This window comes from Prenolepis imparis, unplaced genomic scaffold, assembly GCF_030444845.1.
Source record: "Prenolepis imparis isolate NDT839.2.m4 unplaced genomic scaffold, iyPreImpa1.0 SCAF_105, whole genome shotgun sequence".
NCBI classification, from domain to species: Eukaryota; Metazoa; Arthropoda; class Insecta; order Hymenoptera; family Formicidae; genus Prenolepis; species Prenolepis imparis.
The window spans coordinates 275-27933 of NW_028141263.1; the positions used below are offsets into that span (position 1 = coordinate 275).

The 27659-nt window shown below is 31.0% G+C and overlaps 1 protein-coding gene and 1 pseudogene across 1 annotated transcript; both read left to right on the top strand.

The window, feature by feature from the left end:
* The first annotated feature begins 18114 nt into the window (after positions 1–18114).
* LOC145947605 (uncharacterized) lies at positions 18115–20185 on the top strand (annotated as a pseudogene).
* Positions 20186–21923: 1738 nt separating this feature from the next.
* LOC145947600 (uncharacterized) lies at positions 21924–27504 on the top strand. Its single transcript, XM_083057398.1, has 8 exons — positions 21924–21987; positions 22420–22461; positions 25589–25738; positions 26018–26155; positions 26242–26353; positions 26511–26730; positions 27093–27252; positions 27356–27504. The coding sequence occupies exons 1-8, from the start codon at positions 21924–21926 to the stop codon at positions 27502–27504; spliced, it is 1035 nt and encodes a 344-aa protein (XP_082913524.1).
* The last annotated feature ends 155 nt before the right edge of the window (positions 27505–27659 follow it).

A 27659-nucleotide genomic window follows, 5' to 3' on the forward strand; every position in this document is an offset into this window, starting at 1 on the left:
CTGTAAACGTTTAAGAATTGTACTGTACTCTTTCGCTCTTCAAATCTCACGTTGCCCTGACATATGTAAGATTTGATTTGCGAAAGAGTACAGGACAATTCTTAATTGTTTACAGGCAGCATGTCATACGAGAAACAGCAATATGCATTATATAAATATAATTCTTCTAACACTATTTCAAGATATGCATTATGTGAGACAGTACATACTTGCATGTAAACTCTTATTAAGTATAATTATTACAAATATAATTATCATAATGATACAGATTTATTTCTCCAGAAAATTATATATATACATATACACAGTCCAATATAAATGCAAATTTAATAAATGATTAAAAATAAAATAAAAGATTTTTTTTATATAGTGACACCCAGGATGTATATGTATATAGCACATAGGATACATGTAATATATATAGACAATGTGCTGCTTTTAAGTACGATATGTTAAACATTACCTTTCCTTATGTATTCACTAAATAACAAGTCGTCCTCAAATCTTCTAGCACGTCAGCAATATAAAATCATTAATATTTCAAGAATCTGCAAATGTGGATGAATGGGCGTTGATCATTCCATTATAAATAATAAGATTCTTTTAGCGGAGGCTGTAATATTAGCTCTCGCTTAAAAGATTCTCGTTCTTTGTAATGGATTCTTTCTTGACACTCGGTGCATCTTGAATCTGTGGTTTGCTGAATATTATAAATCTATCAGTCTTCTGCTAAAATAAAAATAAATATACAATATTAATAAGCAACGTGAGAACAAGATATTCTTTGTATGTACTGAAAACACCCGTACAACTGGCATAATAACTCAGGCTTCTTTTAGATTCAACGAACAATAAAATAACAAAATAAAAATATTTCCTAATGTAATTACACCGTATTATCCCAGCACTGTAGTATATGTGTTGCACAGCATACATTATTTCTAGCAAAAATTCTGTAAATAGAAAAATGTTGATTAATTAAAAAATTATTAAACTTATGTTAAATTACCTATACACTATGAAATCATAACAACAATACTCACTTTTAATTACTTGTGTCTTACATCCACTTTTCTCACGTTGATGAAATACTCGTGTATGTTAGCTCAAATTGCTTATCCAACGTCATATCATAAGAAGAAGCAATATCCCGTAAATCTTTTAAATGTTTGATGTTAAAAACACGAAATATATTAAAACAGGGGCGAACGCGAGGTTAGGATATCTGTCATCTGGAGTAGGTATTCTAGATGAACGCTGTTAGAATATTTCTATTATTTAAATAATAAATTATTATTTAAATAAAAATAAGAAAAATAATAAATTATTATTTCAATAAAAATATTCTAACATAACGTTCTTCTACAATGCCTACTCCAGTAACTCCAGGTATGACAGATATCCTAACCTCGCGTTCGTCCCTGTTTATTATATTTTGTGTTTTCAGTATCAAACATTTGGAAGTATATAGGATTATTGACCCTTCTTACTATATGAGGTTGGATATCCAATATGTTTACTAACTATGCGAGTATTAGCAACGTGAGATAAGTGAATGTATGATTAAGACACATTTAATTAAAAGTGAGTATTGTTGTTGTTTTCATAGTTTATATATAGGTAATAATAAAGGATATTTAACATAAGTTTAATAACTTTTTAATTAATTAACTTTTTTCTATTTACAGAATTTTTGCTTGAAATAATGCATGCTGTGCAACACGCATACAAGTGCTAGCATAATACGGTGTGTAATTACATTAGGAAATATTTTTATTTTTATTTTGTTATTTTATTGTTCGTTGAATCTAAAAGAAGCCTGAGTTATTGTGACAGTTGTACGGGTTAGATTTCAGTACATACAAAGGTTATCTTTTCCTCTCGCTGCTTATTAATATTGTATCATATTTATTTTTATTTTAGCAGAAGACGGTGATAGATTTATAATAATCAGCAAACCACAGATTCAAGATGCACCGAGTGTCAAGAAAGAATCCATTACGAAGAACGAGAATCTTTTAAGCGAGAGCTAATATTACAGTCTCCGCTAATAGAATCTTGTTATTTATAATGGAATGATCAACGCCCATTCATTAATTTGCAGTGTCTGCTGAAACATTAATGATTTTCTATTTGTAACGTGTTAGAAGTTCGAGTAAAATACTATATTTTATTCCTATTCCATAAGACATCATTGAATATAGTAGTGTTTTAGCATGTCATACACAAATGTAGCATATTGTATATATTATCTGAATTACAAAATAATTAGTCTCTGAACTCTCATCCCCATCTCAGGTCTCTGGAAATAAATTCTCTACAATTCTCTACAGCAAACGAAACGAAATGAAGAACAGGCGAAAAATTATTCGTTTTTTGTTTTTGTTGTTATTAATTTCTTTTTCTGATAAATTTGATTGAAATAAATAAAAAATTTTCTTGAATAAATTTTTCGGATTTACAAGAATGCAAATATTTTCTTAACTTTGTTTGATGAATGATTGCTATTCAAAATGATTTTTAAACTTATTTTTGGAGTGTCGTTAAAACAACCGTTTTTTATGGGAATTAGTATGTCGTCATAATAGCCAAATAGTATAATGTATTGTACATAATTTTGTACCCTCGCTGTATTAATCGATCTATATTTAATTCCTTATTCTGATCAATTTTATTTAAATAAATAAATAAATTATTTGAATAAATCTCTCGGATTTACAAGAATGCAAATATTTTCCTAATTGCTTGCTTGTTTGATAAATGATTGCTATTAAAACGGATTTTTAAACTTATTTTTGGAGTGTCGTTAAAACAACCGTTTTATAAAAATTAGTGGTGTCGTCATAATAGCTAAATAATATAATGTATTGTACATAATTTTGTACGACTGTCGTTGTACTAATCGATCCATACTTAATTGCTTATACATATGTACCAGTGCATTTTATCACAAAATCATAAGTAATGTATATGTCAGGGAGTTAATGTACTCCTATGTATACAATAAAATACTTGGTTTTTTACTGTCGTCAAAATAGTCGATTGACATATATATATATATATATATATGTTTGTCAATTGACGTTTTTGAGAACATTGAAAAACCTAACGATTTCTCTGTATACATATAAGCAGCATCGCTTTCTGACGTATACATTACAGTTCGTTTTTTCGTTACCTTGATTTTTATCTATTGTACAACAAATTATTGCTTTCGAGGATTTCGCAAATGTATATACAAATAATTTATGTATAATAGTGTTTTTGAGGACATAGAAAAACCTAACGATTTCACTGCATACATATAAGCAGCATCGCTTTCTGATGTATACATTACAGTTCGTTTCTTCGTTACCTTGATTTTTATCTATTGTACAACAAATTATTGCTTTCGAGGACTTCGCAAATGTATATACAAATAATTTATATATAATAGTGTTTTTGAGGACAATTATATATAAATGGTCTGCCTTTCTAATATTCACTCTTATGTAGTACCGCGTTACAAAAGGATGTCTCTTCTCGCTATGAGCTTAATATTTGTGCAGAAATTGGCGATATCTTTTAATTGATTTTAAATTAATTTTTGTATGAAAATCGTAAAATAGTATAATAAAATTTATGAGTACAATATAGAAGTAAATATAAAATAAAATGAGGCTTCCGGTTCCGGAGTGAGAGTGTGTGACAGGTGTGAGAGTCTGTGGTCAGAGTTTTGCAGAAAAAAAGGTGGTTGGAAGGAGAGGAGTGAAGAGAGGTGTGTATGGGTGATAAGAGAGCAGAAGTGGAGTGAAAGAGAGAAAGAGAGGGCGGTGAGTAGTGATAGTTGGGACAGGATAGGAGGAAGAAAGTAAAGGAGGTTAGGTGAGAGAAAGGCACGAGGCGTGGAAGGTGCAGAGAGAGTAGAGAGTGTAGACGGGTGGTACAGAAGGTGCGAAGGCATAGAGTATAGGCAGTGGAGAAGGAAGAGTCGAGTGGGTGGGACGGAACGGTAGAGCACGGACAAAGAGTAGAGAAGATAGCCCGGGGCAAGAGAGAGTAGGACGCGGAGAAAAGAAGGGTGACAAGAAGAAAGTAAAGGCGGCAATGGAAGTAGAGGAGTTGGTGAAGGTAGGAGACGGGGGAGAGGCGGTGGAGGCGGGAAAAAAAAGGTGGGGAGGATAGAGGAGTTAGGGAAGGAAAGGAGAGGGAGTACGGGGAGCACAGGGTGCATGGAGGATTTTTTCAAAAGGAAAAGGGATGTGTTAGGAGAGGAAGGAAAGGATAGAGAAGAGGGGGAATTGAGGAGATACAAAAAAACGGAGAAATTACAGGAGGAGGGGAAGGAAGATATAGGCAACCTGATTAGAGGAATGGAAGAAAGAATAACGAATAAGATTAGTGAGAAGATCAGTGAGGAGATAGGGAAGTTGAGACTAGAAATATGGCAAAGGGAAAAAGAGTGGAAAAAGGAAAAAGAGGAGATGGGAAAAAGGATTCAAAACTTAGAAAAGAGGGTAACGGAGATGGAAAAAGGAAAAAGGAAAAGGGTTGGAAGGGGGAGGAGGAGTAATGATAGAAAGGGGGATGGAGGGGAGTAGGGGATTGGAGGAGACAATGGTAGCTAAGATGATAGGATGGGATAGGAAGATGGAAATGAAGGAGAGAGAAGAAAGGAGGAATAATATTGTTATTCGTAGATTAGAAGGGGGAACGAGGGAGACGAGGGAAAAGGTGAAAAAAGTGTTAGAGGAGATCGGAGTGAAAGCTGAGATAGAGTGGACTAGAAAGGTGGGAGGAAAGGAAAGGGGGGAAACGGAAACGGTGGTGGTAAGGTGGAGGGAAGGGAAAGCGGAAGGAAGGAGGAGAGGGAGGTGGATGGAAGATAGGATTTTGGAGTGTGCCAGGGATAAAAAATAAGGGGAAGCAATTTTGGAGAGAAGTGGAAAAATGGGAAGTGGTGGTGATGATTGAAACATGGGTAGACAGGAAGAGCTGGGAAGGGGTAAAAAGTAGGATGCCGAGAGGATATAGATGGGAGAAGCAGTGGACGAAAAAAAGGAATAAAAAAGGGAGACCGATGGGAGGAATAATTATTGGGATAAGGAAGGAGAAGGGGATAACAAAGATAATTGGGGTAGAGGAGAAGGAAGAAGGGGTAATGGCAGTAGAAGTAGAGATGGGGGAGGAAAGATGGAGGATAATTGGAGTATATGTGAACGGAGACATGGAAAAAAAGTTGGAAACAATGAGGGAATGGTTTGAAGAGCAGAGGGGGGACAGTTGGACAATGATAGGGGGGGATTTCAACGCGAAGACAGGTAGCTTAGGGGGAAGAAAAGAGGGAGGAGAAGGGGAGGAGAATGAAAGAAAGTCGAAGGATAAAAAGAGGAACGCGGAGGGAAAGAAATTAATAGAAGAGTTAGACAAAGTAGGATGGGGGATACTAAATGGAAACACAAAGGGGATGAGGAAGGAGAGTTTACTTATACGGGGGGGGGGAGAGGAGAGTCGGTGATCGATTATGTGATAGGAGAAGAGAAAATGAGAGACAGAGTGGTAAGGATGGAAGTAGGAGATAGCGTGGAGTCAGACCATCATCCGCTAATAGTGAAGATAGAGAGGAAAGAGAAAAGGACGGTGAGGGGAGAGCGGAGAAGGGAGGAAGAAAGAGGGGGAAGATGGACAGGAAGGGGAGGAGAGAGGATTAGGGACATGATAGAATGGGATGATAGGGAGGATAAAGAGATAAATGAGGAGATAAAGGTAAAGGTGGAGAGAATTGACGAAGAGCTAAAGGAAGGGGCAAAGGAAAGTGGAGGGAGGAAAAGGAGAGGCTGGTGGGATGAAGAGTGTGAGGGGAAAAGGAAGGAGGTGAGGAACGTTCTAAGGGATTGGAGAAGGATAGGAAGGGGGGAGAGAGGTATAGGAAAGAAAGAGCGGAATATAAATTGATATGTAGAAGGAAAAAGGAAGAGGAAAATGAAGAATGGATAAAGGAAGCGAAAGAAGCAAAGACAGAATGGGAAGTATGGAGAATAGGGAACAGGGAAAGCGTATAAAGAAACAAGGAGCAGAGTGAGGGTAGGGGGGACGATGGGAGAGCGTTTTTGGACGGCTAGAGGGGTGCCCTATGAGCCCTCATCTCTTCAATATGGTATTGGCGGACATGGAGGAAGTGTTAAGGAAGGGAGGATGGGGGAGAGTGAAATTGGGGGAAGAAAAGGTGTATTGTCTGGCGTACGCGGATGATATGGTTCTGCTAGCGAGGCGGTAGTTAAAAGGCAGGGCTCTCTCTCGACGGTTTAGTTAGGGTAGTTTATAAGTTAGGAAGATAAGTTAGTTAAGTTATAGAGTTAAGTATAGAATTAAGGTAAATGTAAAAAGCGTTGCTACCGGCTAGTGTAAATTTGTGTGAGAGGTTCGGGCACGCTCCTCGAAAAAGCGCCTTCAATCCCCAAGGGGAAGAATAAATATATACATACATACATAAAATAAAATAAAAAAACATAAGTAAATATAGAAGTAAATAAAAGAGTGTGAATAAACTGTGAATAAACCAACAAATAAACCAATTGCAACTTTTTTCCATTTTATTATTGTTTATTACCCGCAGAAACTTATATCTCCATTCGTTGCCAAATGCCAAATGACGTGCGGTGAGGTTAGTTTAATTCGTCCCGCTTTGTGCACAAGATTACAAATTTACGTATATTTTAATGGCTTATTAATTTTATATTAATGACATTTTGTATCAAACTCTGTATATATGTATCACAGGTTTTGTCTATCAAAACGGATGTTGATATCGCTATATTTTATTGATATGACAGATTCCCAACCTTAAATACATAAAAAAAAAGTTTGTTGACATATGATTTAGTTTCATTAACCCGCGATATACATGTATATGCAAAAGATTCAAAAATATGATTAATTTAAAAATTAATAAGCAATTAATAAAATGTTTTATGTGAGTTTGGAATCTTGCACACAAAGCGGGACGAATTAACTAATCTCACTGCCTGTCATATAGCAGCAAATGGAGAGGACTTTCTGCGGGTAATAAACAATTAATTAGAGAGAAATTGCGTAGTTTATTCACATTCTTTTATTTACTTCTATATTTCATTCATGGAAACATTTTTTATAAAAGTTTTTTTATACTTTACAGATTCTGCATTATCGTTGTGTGTTCTATTACAAAATAGAGCAAATCTGTACTCATAAATTTTCAGAATAATTATTTGATGAAAAAAAGGAAAATGTAAACGTATTTTATATAAAAGGAAGAAAGATTATCAAGCTGTCACACTACATATGTATATAATTTAAAGAAACAATCACTTATTGATGTAACTGGTTGGATGCATTTAACTACCCAGATAGCAAAACGTTAACAGCATGTCGGCAGTATGACAGCAGATCTAATTATGACTTTACAGCAGATTCCTATCCACTGTGTCCGCAATTGATGATATTCTGCTAGCATAGTTAGTAAGCAAAATCTGACAGCAGATTGGCGGCAGAAACCGAGCAGATCTGCACATATAGTTTGATGGCAGATTGGCGGCAGAAACCGAGCAGATCTGTCAAACGCAATCTAATAGCAGATTGGCGGCAGAAATCGAGCAGGATCTGCAGTTCCTTGCCATTTGAACATATAAGTATAATAAAATTCAATATTTTTCGATGAATATAACAGATGCATAAGACGTGTTATCCGCTACTTATAATTTTTTTTTCATAAATATGATATTTAATGTATAACATATTATATTGTATGTAATTATATCTCACATAGCAATTAAATGTTCAATTTAATCTATTAATTAATTAATAAAATAAATTGTAAAAATAATTAAATTTATAATTTATAAAATTTAAGATATAATTTATATGAGAATTAAATTCTGCTTTATGCTTTAAATAGAAAGTAAATGGATAATTTTTCATGTATATCCTATTGATTCTAATAAGTTTAATATTCTCATGTTAGACTTGTCAGATATCAAAAATTAAACTGATAGAAAAATATACTTCTGATCTTTTATTAATAGCCACGACTTGCAGACTTTATATCTATTTTTAACAGAAATTTGATTGCGAGAAAATACATCACATAGCGGTAGGTGAAGGAACTATTAAATAACTGCAAAATGCAGATCCTGTCAATTTGCCATCAGATTGTGCGCGCGCAAATCTTGCTCGATTTCTGCCGTCAATCTGACACCAAACTGCGTTGCACAAATCCTGCTCGGTTTCTACTACCAATCTGTTATGATAATTCTATACAAATCCTGCTTGATTTCTGCTACTGACTTGCTGCCAAATTATGTCAACAGATTTTATAACATTTCTGCCAACGTTCTGCTATCATTATCTGATATAACAAGTTTTGTATAAAATCTGCAGTTTTTTTGCTGGCAAAAATATATAGCACATAGTTTTAATACATGCTCTTGACAGATTTGGCTATCTGGGTAACAGGTTTGTGGTCAAAAATTTTGTAAGAAATTAAGAAGATCATTTTAATGCATAATTATTATATATTATTATATAATTTCAGAAATTGGATGCACTAATAAGATGTGACATAAAGGCAATGAAAGTACATAATTCTGTCCTCCTGGAAAATATGTATCGTAATGTTCTGTATGATTCAAGATTTATACAGAAATGTTTGTTTACATGATTTTCTGTAACCATAGTTATAATTCAATTAAAGCAGGTTAATGTTATAATGGAATTCCTTGTAATGAAAATGCGTATTCTTCTCTATCACATGAGAAATATACAGTATTACTTTCAAGTTGTTTAATAAGTTAACGCATACGTAACAAAATAGGTATATTTTGTTTAATAACATATCATGTATTCAAATTTGTATATTAAAGTCAAGAAAAAATGGTTTTGTTAAAAAAATACACACATATATATGAGGCCGAATAGAAGATTAATTTAGATTTAAAATACAATTTAATTTTGACATATACTTTGACAAATATACATGTTATAATGGAATTCCTTGTAATGAAAATACGTATTCTTCTCTATCGCATGAGAAATATATAGTATTATTTTCAAGTTGTATAATAAGTTAACGCATATGTAACAAAATATATCTATTTTGTTTAATAACATATCATGTATTCAAATTTGTATATTAAAGTCAAGAAAAAATGGTTTTGTTAAAGGAATACACATATATAAGAAAACGAATAGAAGATTAATTTAGATTTGAAATACAATTTAATTTTGACATACTTTGACAAATATACAAGTATATATGCAATTCATTAGAAAATAACTACGTTGACAGTTTATAATGTTTGCAATAAAGAAAAGTCATCATAAATCTGATTGTACGAGTTCAAATTTGTATATTAGAGTCAAAAAGTTGGCTTTGTTAAGAAAATACATACATAAGAGAACAAATAGAAAAGAAATTTCAAATAACATATTTAATTTCAACATAGTTACTTTTTAATGAAATACTTATGCACTTGTATGTTTGTTAAAAATTATGTCAAAATTAAATGTGTCATTTAAATTACTTTTCTATTTGTTCTCTTATATATGTATATATTTTCTTAACAAAGCCAACTTTTTGACTCTAATAGAATGTATGGTACGTTATTAAGCAAAATATAATTGTTTTGTTATGTATGACTTACCAAACAATTTAAAAATAATACTGTATATTTGTCAAATAATGAGAAGCATACTTGATAATAGGAATGTCATTACAACATTAGCTTGATTTAAATTTAATTATAACTATGGTTAGAGAAAATCATGTAATCAAACATCGCAGTAAACATCTTGAATCGTAGAGAACATTACGATACATATTTTCCAGGAGGGCAGAAAAATGTACCTTCTTCACTTTTATGTTACATCTTATTGAAGCATCCTGAATATTCCTGAAATTATATAAAAATATATGTAATATAGTTATATGCTCAAACGTTCTTCTTAGCTTTTACAAATTTTTTATCACAAAGCTGTTAGTTAAATGCATCCAACATGTGACATCGATAAAATTGTTTCTTTGGATTATATACGTATGAGTAGTGTGAGGCTTGATAAGCTTTCTCTCTTTGATATCAAATACTTTTACATTTTCCTTTATTTATCAAAAAGTTAGTCTAAAAATTTATGAGCACAATATAGAAATATGAAATAAAAATAAAAAATAAAATAATAAAAAACAGAAGTAAATATAGAAGTAAATAAAAGAGTGTGAATAATAAACTGTGAATAAACCAACGAATAAACCAATTGCAAATTTTTTCCATTTTATTGTTTATTACCCGCAGAAACTTCTCTCCATTCGTTGCCAAATGACGTGCGGTGAAGTTAGTTAATTCGACCCGCTTTGTGCACAGGATTAAAATTTACGTATAATATTTTAATGGCTTATTAATTTTATATTAATGACATTTTGTATCAAACTCTATATATATATATATATATATATATATATATATATATATCACAAGTTTTGTCTATCAAAACGGATGTTGATATCGCTATATTTTATTGATATGGCAGATTTCCCAACCTTAAATACATTAAAAAAAGTTTGTTGACATATGATTTAGTTTCATTAACCCGCGATATACATGTATATGCAAAGGATTCAAAAATATAATTAATTTAAAAATTAATAAGCAATTAATAAAATGTTTTGTGTTTGGAACCTTGCACACAAAGCGGGACGAATTAACTAACCTCACTGCCTTTCATTTAGCAGCAAATGGAGAAGACTTTCTGCGGGTAATAAACAATGAATTAGAGAGAAATTGCGTAGTTTATTCACATTCTTTTATTTACTTCTATATTTTATTGATGAAAACAATTTTTATATAAGTTTTTTTATACTTTTTATATTTTGCATTATAGTTGTGTATTCTATTATAGAATAGAGTTCTGGTACAATTGTGGACTAAATTTTTAGAATAATTATTATATGAAAAATGTAAAATGTAAATCTATCTAAAATCGTCTAATATCCAAGGAAGAGGGATATCAAACAGTCACATTATATATGTACACAATTCGAAGGAACTATCACTTATCAAAATAACTGGCATTTAACTAAACAAGTTTGTGGTAAAAAATTTTGTATGAAATTAAGAAAAATGTTTCTGCGCTTAATTATTATTTATTTTTTATATTATTTCAGAGACTTGATACACTAATAAGATGCGATGACGTGAAGGCAAAGTGTGCACATAATTTTATTGTTTTGGAAAAAGTATATCATAACATTTGTACAAATTAAAATGTGTGCTTACAATTAGATAATAAGTCGACAATGTAGGCTCCCTGCATTGATAAATTACAAATTCAGAAGGAAGCTATATGGAGCCACGCGTAGGGTGTAGGTACGCAAATACTGTAAGTGAGTAAGCGTGAGCCCCCTGTCGGAAATTCCTCACTATACTCTTCATTAGAGTCCACTATTGAGTACCTCATGACATATTATTTCACTTTGTCTATTTAGTGGGGTATCGATCGGGGGGCTCACGGCTTTTTGCGCTGCGTGCGTCAGTATGTAGAGTCCACATTATAATTTATTGTATTAAATTTACTGAAGAAGGTCCAAAGAAAGGACCGTTTAGATTTAATAAATTTGTTATTCCAACAAGTTTGTTTTTAGTATTTGCGTACCTACACCCTACGCGTGGCTCCATATAGCCTCCTTCTGAATTGTAATTTACAATTAGATGTTCGTATGATTTTTTGTAACCAAAGTTGTAATTTATTTTTATCAAATCGAGCTATTGTATTAATATGTAATTACATTTCTATAAGGTACTTATACTTCTATTACTACGACAAATATTATACTCTTTTATTTACTTCTATATTTTATTCATTGAAACATTTTTTATAAAAGTTCTTTTATACTTTACAGATTCTGCATTATCGTTGTGTTCTATTACAGAATAGAATTCTACTACAAATCCGGACTCATAAATTTTTAGAATAATTATTTTATGAAATATGTGAAATGTAAAAGTATCTAAAATCGTCTAATATCAAAAGAAGAGAAATTTCAAACAGTCACACTATATACATATGCACACAATCCGAAGAAACTATCACTTATTAAAATAACTGGCATTTAACTAAACAAGTTTGTGGTAAGAAATTTTGTATAAAATTAAGAAAAATGATTCTGCGCTTAATTATTATTTGTTCTTTAATTTTTATATTATTTCAAGGTCTTGATACACTAGTAAGATGCGATGACGTAAAAACAAAGTGTGCACATAATTTTATTGTTCTGGAAAAAGTGTATCGTAATATTTGTACAATTCAAAATGTGTGCTTAGATGTTTGTTTGTTGGTTTTCTGTAACCATAGTTGTAACTCATTTTAATCAAATCGAGCTATATACTAATATGTAATGATACTTCTATAAGGTATCTATATTTCTATTACTTGACAAATATACAAATATTATATTTAGTTTATTAAGAAAAGAACTGTGCGCTGAAAATATATAAAGTTTTCAATACATAACTCTAATCATAAATGTGATGCTTTTAGGTTTATACCGTATTATTTATAGTGGGTTGATATGTACATAAGAAAAAGACAACCATATTTTACATAATAATGTATTATACATTCACATTTGCATACGGAAGGCAAGAAAAATTGACTTGGCAATACAAACAGGTATAAGCAAACAAATGGAAAATTAATTCAAGTTTGACATACACAATTTAATTTTGACATATTCTTGACAAATACACAGGTATATAGGTGTTTTATTTAAAATAACTGTTTATAATTTGTAATTCTTTTAATAAAGAAATGTCATAAATCCGATTTTTCAAATTTTATAAGTGTAATTTTTAGTAGTCGTTAGTAAATAAAAAATGGAATTATTTTTATATAATAATAAAATATTTTTATGCGTAATTCAATTATTTGCATTTACATACTTGACATTGGAAGAAACAAAAATATGTTAGACTTTTTAATAGCAACAAATACAAAATAATATATAAGAAATATATATAAACTATTAATTTAATTTTACATATTTGACAAAACATCTTTTCCATATAAATTCTAACAAAATTCTAATAAAAGGCCTATTCAGTCGAATTTTCAATATTTAAATAAAAATATGTAATAATATTATCTAAAATTTTTTTCGAAGAGTTTTACACATAATAACTTGGATGGCACACTATAATTTGTACTTCATGATGTTTCATAGCAAGTATTATATCGTGTTATTAAATCAAAAATGTTATTATTGCTCTGCAACTCAACAAAAAAATTGTTTATGGCTCCTGTCTAAAATATGCCATTTTGAATTTTTCGCGCTTTTACGCGAATAAGAAGCAATTGTTGAGAACCTTTTGTCTTTTGTCTTTTGTTTTAACCTTTCTGTTATTTGGTAGTATTAGTCGTTACGCGCGATCACTTGCAAAAACATGTACGCATTAATTAAATTTTCCAATGAAACGTATTATGTTTGTAAAATTTCGCAATTACCTTCACTTAGACGTAGTTTACGTGCTAAGAAAAGAAAAGCTACAGGTTTATATCATCAAATAGAAATTATAGTGCAGCATCGTAAGTCATTTTTTTATCAAATTCTTCGAGAAGTATTAAATAATATTATTATATATTTTCATACAAATATTGCATAATAACATGAAAATGCATTTAAAAATAGTTTTCATTGATTTATACATAATTTATATTGAAAGCATATATTATTGTATTTGTATTGTATATATATATATATATATATATATATATATATATTATATATATATATGTATATATTGTACATATTTGTTATATGTTTTTTATATATTACAGCAAATGTTGAGTATCTAAATATACTTAAAAGAAATTTGGAAAGAGGAATCCCAAAAATACGTTTGTGTAATAACATAAAAGGTAAGCAAAATATTCTTCCTTTACATTTTCATATATTATATTCAACTCTCATAGTCTGTTTATTTTACTTGCACTTTACATACTTTTCACACTTCAAATAAGAAAATGTATATGTTCAAACATTGAAAAGAAAAGAAAAGACAATTAAACAGCAAGTAACAAAATGTGTAAAAATAAAAATAAATGTGTAATAATATCTCGATGATAAAAACCTTTATTTATACAATATTAGGGTATATCATGCATATATTAAATACAGGGTGAGGCAAATAAAACGTTACAATATTGCAGAAATATTTGTAAAAAAAATTTGGGAGAACCGTATCAAGGTGGACGTATGATGATAAGAGGAATTTTTTTATCGATTGATATAAGGTCAAAGGTAATTAAGGTAATCTCCCTTTTTTTAAATAAAATTATCCTTTTTTTTACATAAATTGGTTTCTCATAATATTTAACATAAAAAGTTATAAGGTAGGATAACCAAAAAGTAAATAGTTTACAAAATATTTTGTACTTTTATGTGACATAATTTTACATAAACTATATAATATCTCGTATAAAATATTTATTTTTTGGCGATCTTACCTCACTTTAATCTTCAAAATAATGAGGAAAATCAATTGGTGTAAAGAAAATACTTGTTTTTAAGAAAAAATATGTAGTTGCTAGTTAAAAATTAGATATTTTTTCTTAAAAACAATTATTACACTAATTGATTTCTCTCATTATTTTGTAGATAAAAGTATTAAAGTGAGATCATCGAAAAATGAATATTTTACGAGATATTTTATAGTTCATGTCAAATTATGTCATATTAAAATACAAAATGTAAATTACCCAGCAAACACAGAATATAATTGTTATGCAACCAAGAAGTAACAGGTAATATAACGGCTGTTACATGTTATTAACGTTGAAATGACATAATTTTCTCTGCAACTGCAATGTAATTATGTTTTAGAACTATTTTATTGTTATGTTATTTACTGGTTATTATCACTATGACAGCAATGTAACTTAAACATATCACATAATATAACAAGTATTATGTTATCGTTACTTCGCTGTTATATAACGTGTTATATAGAGATGTAATATTAATATTATATTATAACATGAATGTAAAATATATATATAGTGATAAAGTGCTATGGTTTTTACCGCCATTGGCCGCTATTGGCGCCTTCGCGGACTTTCCTCATCTCATCGTACTAGTTGTGTGTGAAAGTTTTGGTGGAAGTGCTTTAATTCTTTAACCAAGATATTCTTTTATATATATAATTTCTAACAGCCATATTAATTAAAAACATTCAAAATAAATATTATTATAAAGTGTTACGGAATCATACGACAATACCGACTCCGAACACGCCATGGTTCATCAGTCGGTCAAAATTACCGACAGTGCTACCTCGTAGTAGCGCTGTCGCTGTAAAGACAAGCGAGCAGCTAGCTTCCGTTTTCCGTCTTCTTCCTGGCAACAAGAAGTACGGACGTATTTTGCTTTTGCTCTCCGCTTTAAGTAGCTTTTGTGCCAAAAGATTCCACAAGGGCAGCAACAAAATAAAGACATCATCTTTGGATGATTCCTTGGGAGCCAAATTCTTGCCAATTTCGATCTTTGAGATCCTATACATTGAGGGCAGCAACATACCAAAGGGAAGCTATCGAGCTTCATTATCAAAGGGGCGACTTTAGTGTCCGCCATTGGCAGTGCCTGTTACGGCGTAATTTCTGAGTGCCAGCTACAAATAATACTTGCTATCACTGGTTAACATTGGTTACCGTGATTGGGCAGCAATTTTCGTTCGGCTCTGATCAAGCCGAACGGTTTCTCTTCATCTCCAGGTAACAAAATTCTTCATAAAGGAAATAGTTGTCCTCGTAAATACGGTTTACTAAGGCAACGAAGATGGATATTGTCCGAGCTTCAACTGTCTCAAGGAAATATTAAAGCCTATTTGATTAATCTTTTGGTTTATTGTTCATAGAAAGTTATTTCATTATAAATCTTGTTCTTTATCTCATATTTATTATTCTAGTATGTATTAGAAAGTCAGAATCTGTTGAGACACCTTTTGATTATCTATATATAACTTTACTTATTATTATTCTTTCTGATTTGTCATATATTGAGCCTTGATTTCATTTATTATATGATTATATTACATGTTGAGCCTCGCTCTCATTTATTATATGTTTTGTCTCACATATTGAGCTTCGCTCTCACTCATTATATGATTATATTACACATGTTGAGCCTCGCTCTCATTTATTATATGTTTTGTCTCACATATTGAGCTTCGCTCTCACTCATTATATGATTATATTACACATGTTGAGCTTCACTCATTTATTATATGATTTATTACACATATTGAGCCTCGCTCTCATTTATTATATGATTTATTACACATATTGAGCTTCGCTCTCATTTATTATATGATTTAATATTCTTATCGAGTTTTAATTCACTATTCAAAAGATTTTATTGCTCACGTATAGAGAAGTATTCATTAATCTATTATGTTCCATTTACAATAATATAATATACACCTATATGATATTCTTACACCAACAATGACCTTGTTACACTAATTCTATTTCATTCAATATGTTTGTCACATGTCAACATTTCTATATTATTCATCATATGTATTAATTATCTATGAGGTTTGCCAAGGTTTAACATTATTATTTTAAATAATAAATAAATAAATGTGATCTGATGTTCTAGATGTCGGCCAATAGAGCCAAGCGCGAAAATTAATTTCTAATTTTTCGGAACAGTATCTCTTGGTTTGAGATCACTGAGTTCCATTTGATTAATTATCAATTAACCTCGTACTTACAATGGAAAAATAGGCGAGAAAAATATAGGTCCGAAAAGTCGCTGAAGCGGGAATTGAACCCGCGTCTTTCGCTTTCCGGGCGACTGCTCTTACCACTAAGCTATTCAGATCCTTTCGATCCTATATTTTTCATTTTGCCTTCTAAATTAGATGTTTTTGTAAATAACGCCATGATTAGGCCCAGGCGTAAACTTAAGAAAATATATTTTTTATTTAATCGGCTCTCAATATTAATAAATAATAAATAAATAAATGTGATCTGATGTTCTAGATGTCAGCCAATAGAGCCAAGCGCGAAAATTAATTTCTAATTTATTATTATTTTAATTAAAGTATTTGATGTGCTTATGTTCATTTATTACATTACTTATTTAGAATTGGATGTACCTTATCATAACTATTATGAGATTGATGCGACTTGATTTACGTTAAAATATTTACTTTATCAGTATTATAATTGTATTGTTTTACATCTAGTATTGTTTTACATGTTTAAAGACAAGAGGTTTATTTGCTAATTATTCCAACAAATTTTGTATGTTCTCACAAAATACACTTGATTTATGTTTCATGCCTTTTTTTTAAAGTTATGATTGTTTATTATTTCTTTATGTACTAATACCGTTTCTTTCAGACATATTCGTATGATTATTTCGTTTTCCTTTTTAAAGCCGCCTTTAATTTCAGACTATTGTTAAAAGCTCGACACGGAAACCAGAACATAAACGGCATTATATATATATAAAAGCCGATTGACGAACATAAAGAAATATTTATGTATATGTGAAATGATGTAGTAGAGAGGTTATACATGCAAAAGTCGCATTGCAAGAATGCCGGATCATTTTTACTTCTGCGGAACATTTAGAAATGTTTATCATTGTCAAATATATATGAAGCAAAGATGATTGATAATGAAAAGTATTTCTAAATGTTCCGTACAAATAGAAATGATCCGGCGCGGTGTTGTATTCTTTTGCAATGCGGCTTCTGTATGTAGAATCTACCACACCATTATTTATTTATAGATTAACTGCAATAAATTATGTTTTATTATTAAATAATTAATACTTTTGTGTTACATTGCAGAGCAGTTTCTCAGAGGCCTTTGAGTATATTTGAGTACATGCGTATATATATTGGGACAAACAATACACGTTGACTGTGGATGATATTGTCATTAGGACAGAATACGTTGGCAGTGGATTTGTAATTAGGTATGTATTAAAGCAAATAATATATGTTGGTATTTATTAAAGCAATTATTATGTATCTGTTACATAATACATAGAAAAATTGGAAAAATTGAAGACAATTTTTAACAGTACAATACATCAAAATGCCAAAAGATTTTCAATATTTATCGAAAAGACGAAAGAACCAATTGATTAATTATGAATTAAATTATTATAGACGTTGCAAAGAATTGCATTTAACTGATTCAGTACAGCATCTAATAATTCAAAAAAAAAAAACAGATAATTGTTCTTTCACAAATGTCAGTAACGCATTTAATAGAATTTTGCTTTAATGTCTCAATGAAGTGAGCGAATCAAATATAGAATCACAGTCTGATGCAGAAAGTAACGAAGAAAATAGTGTTGAAACACAAAGCAATATTTCTGAAATCAATAATGTATCTGATTGTTCTGAAATCAGTAATATATCTGATTGTTCTAATAACGATTTACGTGAAGATCTGCAAAGATTAATTGTTGAACGAAATATTACACATAATACTGCTAACGAATTACTTGCTATTTTGAAGAAACATGGCCATATAAATTTACCTTCAGATGTTAGAGTATTACTTCAAACATCACGGAATGCATCCTTAAATATAAAATCTCTTGGTGGTGGTTGCTATGTTCATTTTGGTTTTTTCTCTGGTCTAATACGATCCATACAAATATATTCCGAATTTATAAAAGAAAATAAAATTAAATTAAATGTTAATATTGATGGTTTACCACTTTCCAAGACCTCAGGGAGCCAATTTTGGTCTATTATGGCATCCATAGAAGGTATTGATTTTTATACATTGCCTTTTATTATTGGTATTTACCATGGTATGAGTAAACCTAATGATGCCAACGAATTTCTTTTGAACTTTGTTAACGGCTTCATCCTTCTTTCTCAAACTGGCATTATTGTTTCAAAAAAAAAAATATGCAATTACTCTTAATGCAGTATTATGTGATGCCCCAGCGAAATCATTTATTACGTACACAAAAGGCCATACGGGATATTTTTCTTGTTCTAAGTGTACACAAGAGGGCGATTTTGTAAGTAACAGAGTAGTTTTTCCAGAAACTCACAACATCGTCTTACGTACAAATGATATGTTTACAAATAGATTACAAATTGAACATCATACAGGTGATTCCATATTAGAAAAGCTTGGCATTGATATGATAATCCAAATTCCACTGGATTACATGCATCTAGTTTGCTTGGGCGTTGTAAAACGATTACTCCAATTATGGGTTAGAGGAAATAGAAATATTAGATTATCATCAGAGAATGTAAAATCAGTTTCGCGCTATTTAATTAATATTAAATCTTGTATTCCAATTGAATTTGCGAGAAAACCTAGAGGATTAGATGACATTGATAAATGGAAGGCAACGGAATTTCGCGAATTTGTACTCTATACCGGATTTATTGTTATGAAACCAGTACTATCAACAATTTGTTACAACCATTTCCTTTCCCTCTGTGTTGCTATTAGAATCTTAACTGATGAACAATTATGTGTGATATTCAACGATTACGCCAATTCGTTATTACTGTACTTTGTTTCGAATTATGGACAGATTTATAGTGTAGAATATATATCTCATAATGTCCATAATCTTCTCCATCTTTCGAATGATGTACTACGTTTCGGGTCATTAGATAACTTTAGTTGTTTTAAATTTGAAAATCATATGCAGAAAATAAAAAATAAGTTACATAATTCAGGTGCACCTTTAGAGCAATTTTCAAATCGTGTATTTGAAGAGTTACAAATTCCAATTCGTCCATTTAAAGTGGAACAATATCCAATTGTTGTTTATAAGAAAAATAATATAATTTCTCATCTTCAATTTAAAAGCTTTAAAATTTCAACTAACAAAACCGATAACTGTGCTATGCTTTGTGACAAATCTGTCGTAGATATCTTAGATATCTTTGAAAAAGATGTTGTTTGTTATGTTCATGCAAAACATTTTTTAAATGCAAAACCTTTTTTTGATGTACCATGTTCTTCTGAAAAAATTCGCATATTTGTAATATCACAGACTAGTACTACAAACATAAAAATTCCAATAACGCTAATAAAAAGGAAGTATTTAAAAATTAAATACTTAGAGTTAGATGATGACTGCTCCTATATTACAATACCGTTACAAGTCACTAATAATTAGATGCTGCAAGGCTGAGTTTCCACTGAGCGCGTCGCGTCATTCATCGCGTCAACGAGTTAACCAATCAAAACATCCCATTGTAAAACATGTTGTTACGTCTAGGTGATCTTCCTTCTCTCTCTATGCCTAGGCTAGTGAAAAAACGGGCGCTCTCTATTTTTGTGAGGCAACCTGCTTACACCGGCTATACCTCTGGGACGCCGAGAGCTAGGACCGAAGTTACGGATCTAGGGAATGTCACAGGAGTGGGGGTATTAGTTACTAGTTGGGAGTATCGAATCTCTTAGCGATATCTTCGATGTCGTTTAAAATAGTTATAACTTGATCGAAAGTTATTTTACCATTCAAATATTCATAGATCAAATTGACTATTAATTGGTAAATCGTATTGCAAATTAAGCCTTGAAGTTGTTTATTCATCTGGATAATAATAATTCAGGGGCTAATTAATAAAATGAATTTGATATTTATTTAATCGTCTGTGAATTCGACGCTTATTTGAGCACCAGGGATATGAAGATTATCTAAGCAGACTATGAGTTGATCGATATCAATAGTTCCTTCTAAAACGTCAGTTAGTAGCCCGATAATTATATTTATAATTGAATTTGCATCATCGTTTGTTAATCCTTGAACAGCTAATTCAGTAGATCTGGGTAGCATTTGAATTAATTGGTAGAGGGAATGATGAGAATAATATGTTTAATGCACATATGATTAAGTGTACATATATCAATAATTTAGATAATTGTCATACTCATCTATTTCTAAAGAATTCTCGGGGAGTTGAGTTTTTAGCTGAGAGATTAAATCGTTAGGTTGAGATTCTTCTTGATGGTTATCTGTAGTGTAATCTTCTTTTAAATAGCATATGTTCTGACACCATTCAGAGAATAATATTAATTCTGGAGAGTATGAATCTAAGCCTGACGGTAAGTTTATTACAGGCGTTATTTCGTGTTCGTTAGTTAAGCTACTTGGGGTATTAGTTTGAGAAGATGAGGTCTTTAAGCGACGCAATGTATCGGGAGAAAATGATACTATTTCACACGATTTGACACGCGGCTTATTTTTATGTGCCTTACGCTTAAACCAGCGTAAGGTCGATGCAGCGCGTGTTTCGCGAGTTTTCAAGCCAGCTCGATGATTCCTTTTTATCCGACGTGCTTTTCTGTTTCTCGGGTTGCTCATCTACAAGGGGTCATATGGTCAGAATGAAGGTTTATAATGAGTTAGATAAGGATTATCGTGAGATAACATGAAGGGGAACTAGAGAGAGTGAGATATCAATATCCGATACGTCTATTCATTTGGTTTTAAATATGAATTCAAAAGGAAGGTCTGGGGGTACGGAGAATGTCTTCGGGCAAGTACGATGGATGCCTCGTTGACGATGGAAATTATTCAGGGTGTTGATGGGAGCTTTGTCATCGGGCAAGTACGATGGATGCCTCGACAACGACGGGAAGTAGGAGAAATGGCAGAGAGTTGCTTGTGTGCTTACGGTAAAAGTATGCGTTGCAACTATAGGTAAAATGAGGATTGGACCACGTCCAGAGTGAAATTAGTTCCGGAATTCTGTTTAAGAATCCTTATGCGATATCTTGTCTCCTGTTATCGATTTTTATTAGGTGAGAGAAGGTAATGAGGAGTTGTCTTCGGGCAAGTACGATGGATGCCTCGTTGACGATGGAGATACGCAGGATGTTGATGGGGGGTTTGTCATCGGGCAAGTACGATGGATGCCTCGACAACGACGGGAAGTTGGGGAAATGGTAGAGAGTCGTCTGGACCTACGAAAGGTACGTCCAACGGCTAGAGGTAAAATGCGGGTTTGGACGACGTCCGAGTGATACCAGGAGTATTTTTTCTACGTTAATGTTGCTAAATTCTGATATTGATACCTTGAATAATTATGGAAAGGTAGTTGGATTCTGATTTGATAAATACCGACTGACAACGGGAAATTGTTAGCTGCATGCAATGGTTAACAGTGGATTTCGTTTATTTGTTTTAGGAGAAGGTAATGATTGAAAGAGAATTGTCAGTCTAGCGCAACTTAGAATTAAAATTGGCGTGAAGCGGCGTGTTAAATAGTCTGGGTAATTATAAGTACTTACCTTGTGATAGACTGTGGACTTTGCCGTATAACGATCCACTGCCTATCACAAGGTAAGTACTTATAATTACCCAGACTATAGTCTGGGTAATTATAAGTACTTACCTTGTGATAGGCAGTGGATCGTTATACGGCAAAGTCCACAGTCTATCACAAGGTAAGTACTTATAATTATAATCCACTGCCTATCACAAGGTAAGTACTTATAATTACCCAGACTATAGTCTGGGTAATTATAAGTACTTACCTTGTGATAGGCAGTGGATCGTTATACGCTCGTTCGCCTTCTTCCCTTCTCTAGGACCTCGGTCGCGGGATGTTTGGCAAAATCAACGTATTCGAGTTTTGATCCACAAGAGTTCTTTATTTAAATTTTACTTTATAATTCTATGCACGACTAACAAATCGGGTATGTCAACGCAGTTGACGGCAAACGCGTGACTTTATACAGAGTATCGTAAGGCTACAGAAATGATGTGCTATAGAGCTACGGTGGGATCTCGATAATGAGATGCCGTAGAGTTACGGTAAGATGCTAATGATGGTATGCCGTAATGAAGTTAAGAATTAAGGGTTTATATACCCATCAAATCGAGAAAAATCTGAGTGTCGTGTGCAGTTCCCTTTTGGTGGGGATTTCTAAGAAAGACGTTTTCTTGAAATATGTCACAATAAATTGTACTAAGAGGTCACGATACGGTGACCCGCAGGAGCGAACGCTCTAGGTGTCAACTATCAATTTACGAGTTTTAGATAATCTGGACCGGATATCGAAGTTCGGCGGTGAGCTTGAGATGAGGAGCGACGATTCCAAGAAGTGTCTAATTTATTATTCTTTTGCGGTTTGAACGCTAGCATCCGATAACGCGAGGGAGATAACGGACGGAAGCGGCTTGTCACCTACGATCGGCACTTAATTACTTGCTGATTTGTGAGCTGATTTTAGAGGGGTCTGCGCATAGATACATGTTAAAGTTTCTTGTAGTTCGGCAAATATTTATTTGTACGTTTATGGAATCATTTCTTATATAATTTATTTTATGTTATTAATTAGAATTCTTAATGATTGATAATTTATAATAAAATTTGAGTTTAATGCAATAGGGTAAGATTAAGTTATTTCTAAATTATAGAATGATGATTCCATAACGTAATATCGGTAATTTCTTGTTCTCGTTTTGACTTAATTCTATAATAAAATATTCTCTTTAATTATATCTACTTGGGCCTTATTTATAAGTCTCTTCATTTAATAATTTACTCAATAAATCTTAATGATCTTGGGTTCGTTATCGAAATCATTTAATGACTGAAATAAGGCTTCGTAAATATAATTGCGGATGAAATCTTAAAATATTAAGTGTTTGAACACTTTTAGTAATTTATCGAATGCTTGTCGCAGGCTTGTCATTACAATGCATCGCAAGATAAGGATTTATGGAACTTTCCTCATAATAATTCTGTCAGTGATTAAAAATACTTTTAAAACTTATTACTATAAGTCTTAAATTATTAAGTAAAGTTCGACAAGTTATTATGTTTCTGATTCCATAAATAATATTATTATATTGTTTAATTAATATTGAATATTCATATATAGGTGGGTTAGTCATGATTAAAATATGTTCTTATTGCTAAGGGTTAGTTTCATATAATAACAGCTGGTTAGTTGAAGTATACGCTCAGGGGTCTCGGATGACGTTTGATTGGTCGGATCGCTAGTTCCTGGTAGCGGCTAGTTAGAACTAGATAACTGGAGACCCTAGATATGGTTAGTAATTAATAATATAAATGCTTGATTTTAGTCTAAACAATTATGTAAAGAGGAAAATCATTAATTATCCTTAAATTTTAAGTATTGGCGCAGGAAAAACAGTAGCGCGCAAAAATATGGTTTCGCGAAAATGACGGGACGTTACAATGTTATTACATGGGGTGTTTTGATTGATAAACTCGTTGACGCGACGGATGACGCGACGCGTGACGCGCTGAGTGGAAACTCAGTTTAAGTTTTGAGTTAAATGTGTCTACCTGTTTATTTATACATTGTAAAAAAAAACTTAAAAAAATGTATGTGTTATAAATAGTTCATTCTGTCTTAAAGTTAAATATTGAGAAATTGGAATGGAAAAGAAATTCTGATTTGTCGAAAAAATTTGGAAGGTGAGTGTGTAATAATTCGTTATATAAAAGTTTAATGTGCATTTTATTTAACACAACTTACAAGGAAAGGTTTTTAACTCAAAAATTAAAAAAATTATTAAACTGCGACAATACATAGAGAATATTTCGATATGTATAACTACCTATTTTTCTTGCTGCCCGAATTAAAACTGAAAAGAATTAAAACTATGAACAACCGATTATATTATGCAAAGCGTACATTTTTTAATATTTTCTGAGTTATTTCTTTTTCCGTTTCAAAAATTATCAATGTCATTATATATAAAAACGAATTAAAAACTTCTTTTTTCAGCCTATCAGTAAGCACTAAAACGTTGTTTTTAAATTGCGTAATGAGACAACATTTAAACAATGAGTTGCGAAAATACTAAGTACGCGGTGGTGAAATTTTTATCAGACTCAACATATACGAGATTCCAACGGCCTGGTTATTTGAAAATGAGAATAGTTATTGGTGTTGGTGGCCGCCTCGAACCGCTAACTGTGCAACATTGATATCTAACCACCAGTTCAAATTTAAATACGTGGATTAAATTTGAAGTTGACATTGTAAAATATTGTAGTAAGTATTTACATTAATATATTATCTATACTTTTTATTATATAAAAAAACAATTTTTTATGGAGAGAATATATTTTTAATATATTTTTAGTGGTATAATTTGGTATATTAACATAATAATTGTCATTGATATCACATTAATAATTGTCTACATATAAATGTATGTACAAACACACTAATATTTATTGTAATGTATTTAGAAACTCATTAATTTAAAAAAGCGGCTGTTAAAATTTAAAACTTAATGAGCATAAAGTTTTAAGCTTTTTCATATTGTATATAAAAATGATAATGATATCTAAAGTGTTATTCAAAAATTGTGTGATTTGTAATATAAAACTAAAATGACATAAGTAAAAAGAAAAACAATTCAATATATGTTCTTATCATTCAAATAATCAAGTCATGATGTATGAATATGTACATGCAATGCGTGTGATAAAACAATCACGATAATAACATGCTTACTAAATATTAAGACTATCGTGCTAATCAGTGTACATGAAATTTAAACGCTGAATTTTTTTCTTTATTGCAGCATCTCTTGATTCAGCGCGAAAAAATGCAACAGATGCGAATTACAATACGACCGACGAAGAAAGGCTGGATCGAGGCAAAAGACCTTATATTTCAAACAGCCGATTCGACAGCGATGAAGAACATCGTCACGTTCGAAAATATACTAAAAGTAAAGTATTGCAAACATATATTTTTACCATTTTTTTATTTATATAATTATATCTTCTTCCCGTTTCTCTCACTTTACATATCTATCTATCTATCTATATTTCTCTCTTTTCCTTTCCCTCTATCTATCAATCTATTTCTATTTCTATCTCTAGCTATTTCTATATCTATATCTATATCTATTTCTTTCTCTTCCTCTCTCACTCCTTAATATTATCCTTAAGATGTTGTATTTAATCAGAGAAATAACATTGAAATAAAATTATCGAGTTCTTTGCAGAGAAACAGACCAGTACAAGTACTACAAGTACTATTAATCCAACACTACCATTATGTCCTTCTAACTTTGATTTACTTCCTGAATTGGATATTAGAGTTAATGAAAGCGGGTACAATGAAAATTGTATTTTTAGAAACGGTATTTTATCTTAAAAAATATTTTATAAAATATATTTATTGTGTTATTATAATTACAGTTAATTAAAATAATTAATAAATTTTTAGAAGATGAATATGATTCAACATCTCAAGAGCAACAAGATTCAAATCTCAATAATATACCAGTAATTATACAAAGTATACATATTAATACATTGTTCAAATTGGCAAAGATTAATTTATAGATTATTATTATGCTAAATTAATTTTAATATTATAGAGTGCCAAAGTGTAGCAGATGACTTTAATATAAAAGGTAAATATTTATTACATATTATTTGCACTCAATTTATACGATATCACTATTGTGTATATAATATTTTTTGTCTTATTGCAGAAAGCATAGACCAAATGGTGCGCATGCAAGCTGCATCAAACATAACTTTGAGAAATATGGACAAACGATTGTTAAAAATAGAAAGTGCTATTAAAGAGTGTACTCGAAATCCTGATATAATTAATGATAATCTTATTGCGCCATTTTTACCATTGTCATCGATTGAAGCTATAAAAGATTTTGATGCATTTTTGAAAACGTCGAGTGTGATACAATTTGTAAGTATAAAAATTCTTAGCACGATTGTGCGTAAATTATGATACACACATGTTTTTGACATTTGATTGAGATTTTTTGAGATTCTTAAGTTAAATATTCCCTGAGTTGTCCACATTTTTTTAATAACAATAAATAAATATAAATAAATAAATAAATATAAATAAAATAATACAAATATAAATAAATATAAATAAATATAAATAAACATAAATAAATAAATTTTACCAAAAGTATTTAATTAGACAAAAAATTATTAATGAAGAACTTCATGCTACACTCCTTTTATAATATTATTTTATATTATTAGTGTGCTTACTTGAAATACATGTTAAATATATATTTATTTTTTTCTTGTTCATAGAAAGAGTTTATGTCAAAAAGTGGCGGACACAATGGCAAGGATAATATTCATCGAATATTAAACAAAACAATTACAAACGAATGTGCAATAAAATGCTCGTGGAAAGGGTTGAGGAATAATTTCAAAGTTTCAAATTTGCATTTCATAAAAATTATGAAAAGTATGTTATAGATTCGTGAGTGAATGTACAATGTCTTACTGCTTTTTTAACTGTATGATCAACGTTTTTCATGTTTGTATTATCTATTTTTTTTTGTTTTCAGGAGAGGTAACATTACGCTACGCCATGTTTATCGAAACAGATTTTGACAATATTACTGCAAAATGGATACGTTTTGCAAATCAGAGAAATAAGAGAGAGAGAGCGAAGGAAAGTGGCGATGAAGATAATAATGAAAGAATAAACGAATAAAGCAATAAGTTTTTTTGATATATAAATATTATAAGATAGATTATATAGATTTTAAGAAGAAGCTCCGAGTACATGTGTATTTTATTCAACTTTCGAAACAGTCAATTACTCTGTGCAATTAAAAGTATTCAAATATATTTTTTTTTATTTTACAA

Bases quoted from the DNA above. Each gene is read 5' to 3' on its own strand.
- LOC145947600 (XM_083057398.1), top strand. From the start codon at position 21,924: ATGGATGCCTCGACAACGACGGGAAGTTGGGGAAATGGTAGAGAGTCG. The intron at 21,988-22,419 runs GTACGTCCAACG...ACCTTGTGATAG, and splicing joins GTCGTCTGGACCTACGAAAG to GCAGTGGATCGTTATACGGC. The intron at 22,462-25,588 runs GTAAGTACTTAT...TCTTTATTGCAG, and splicing joins AGTCCACAGTCTATCACAAG to CATCTCTTGATTCAGCGCGA.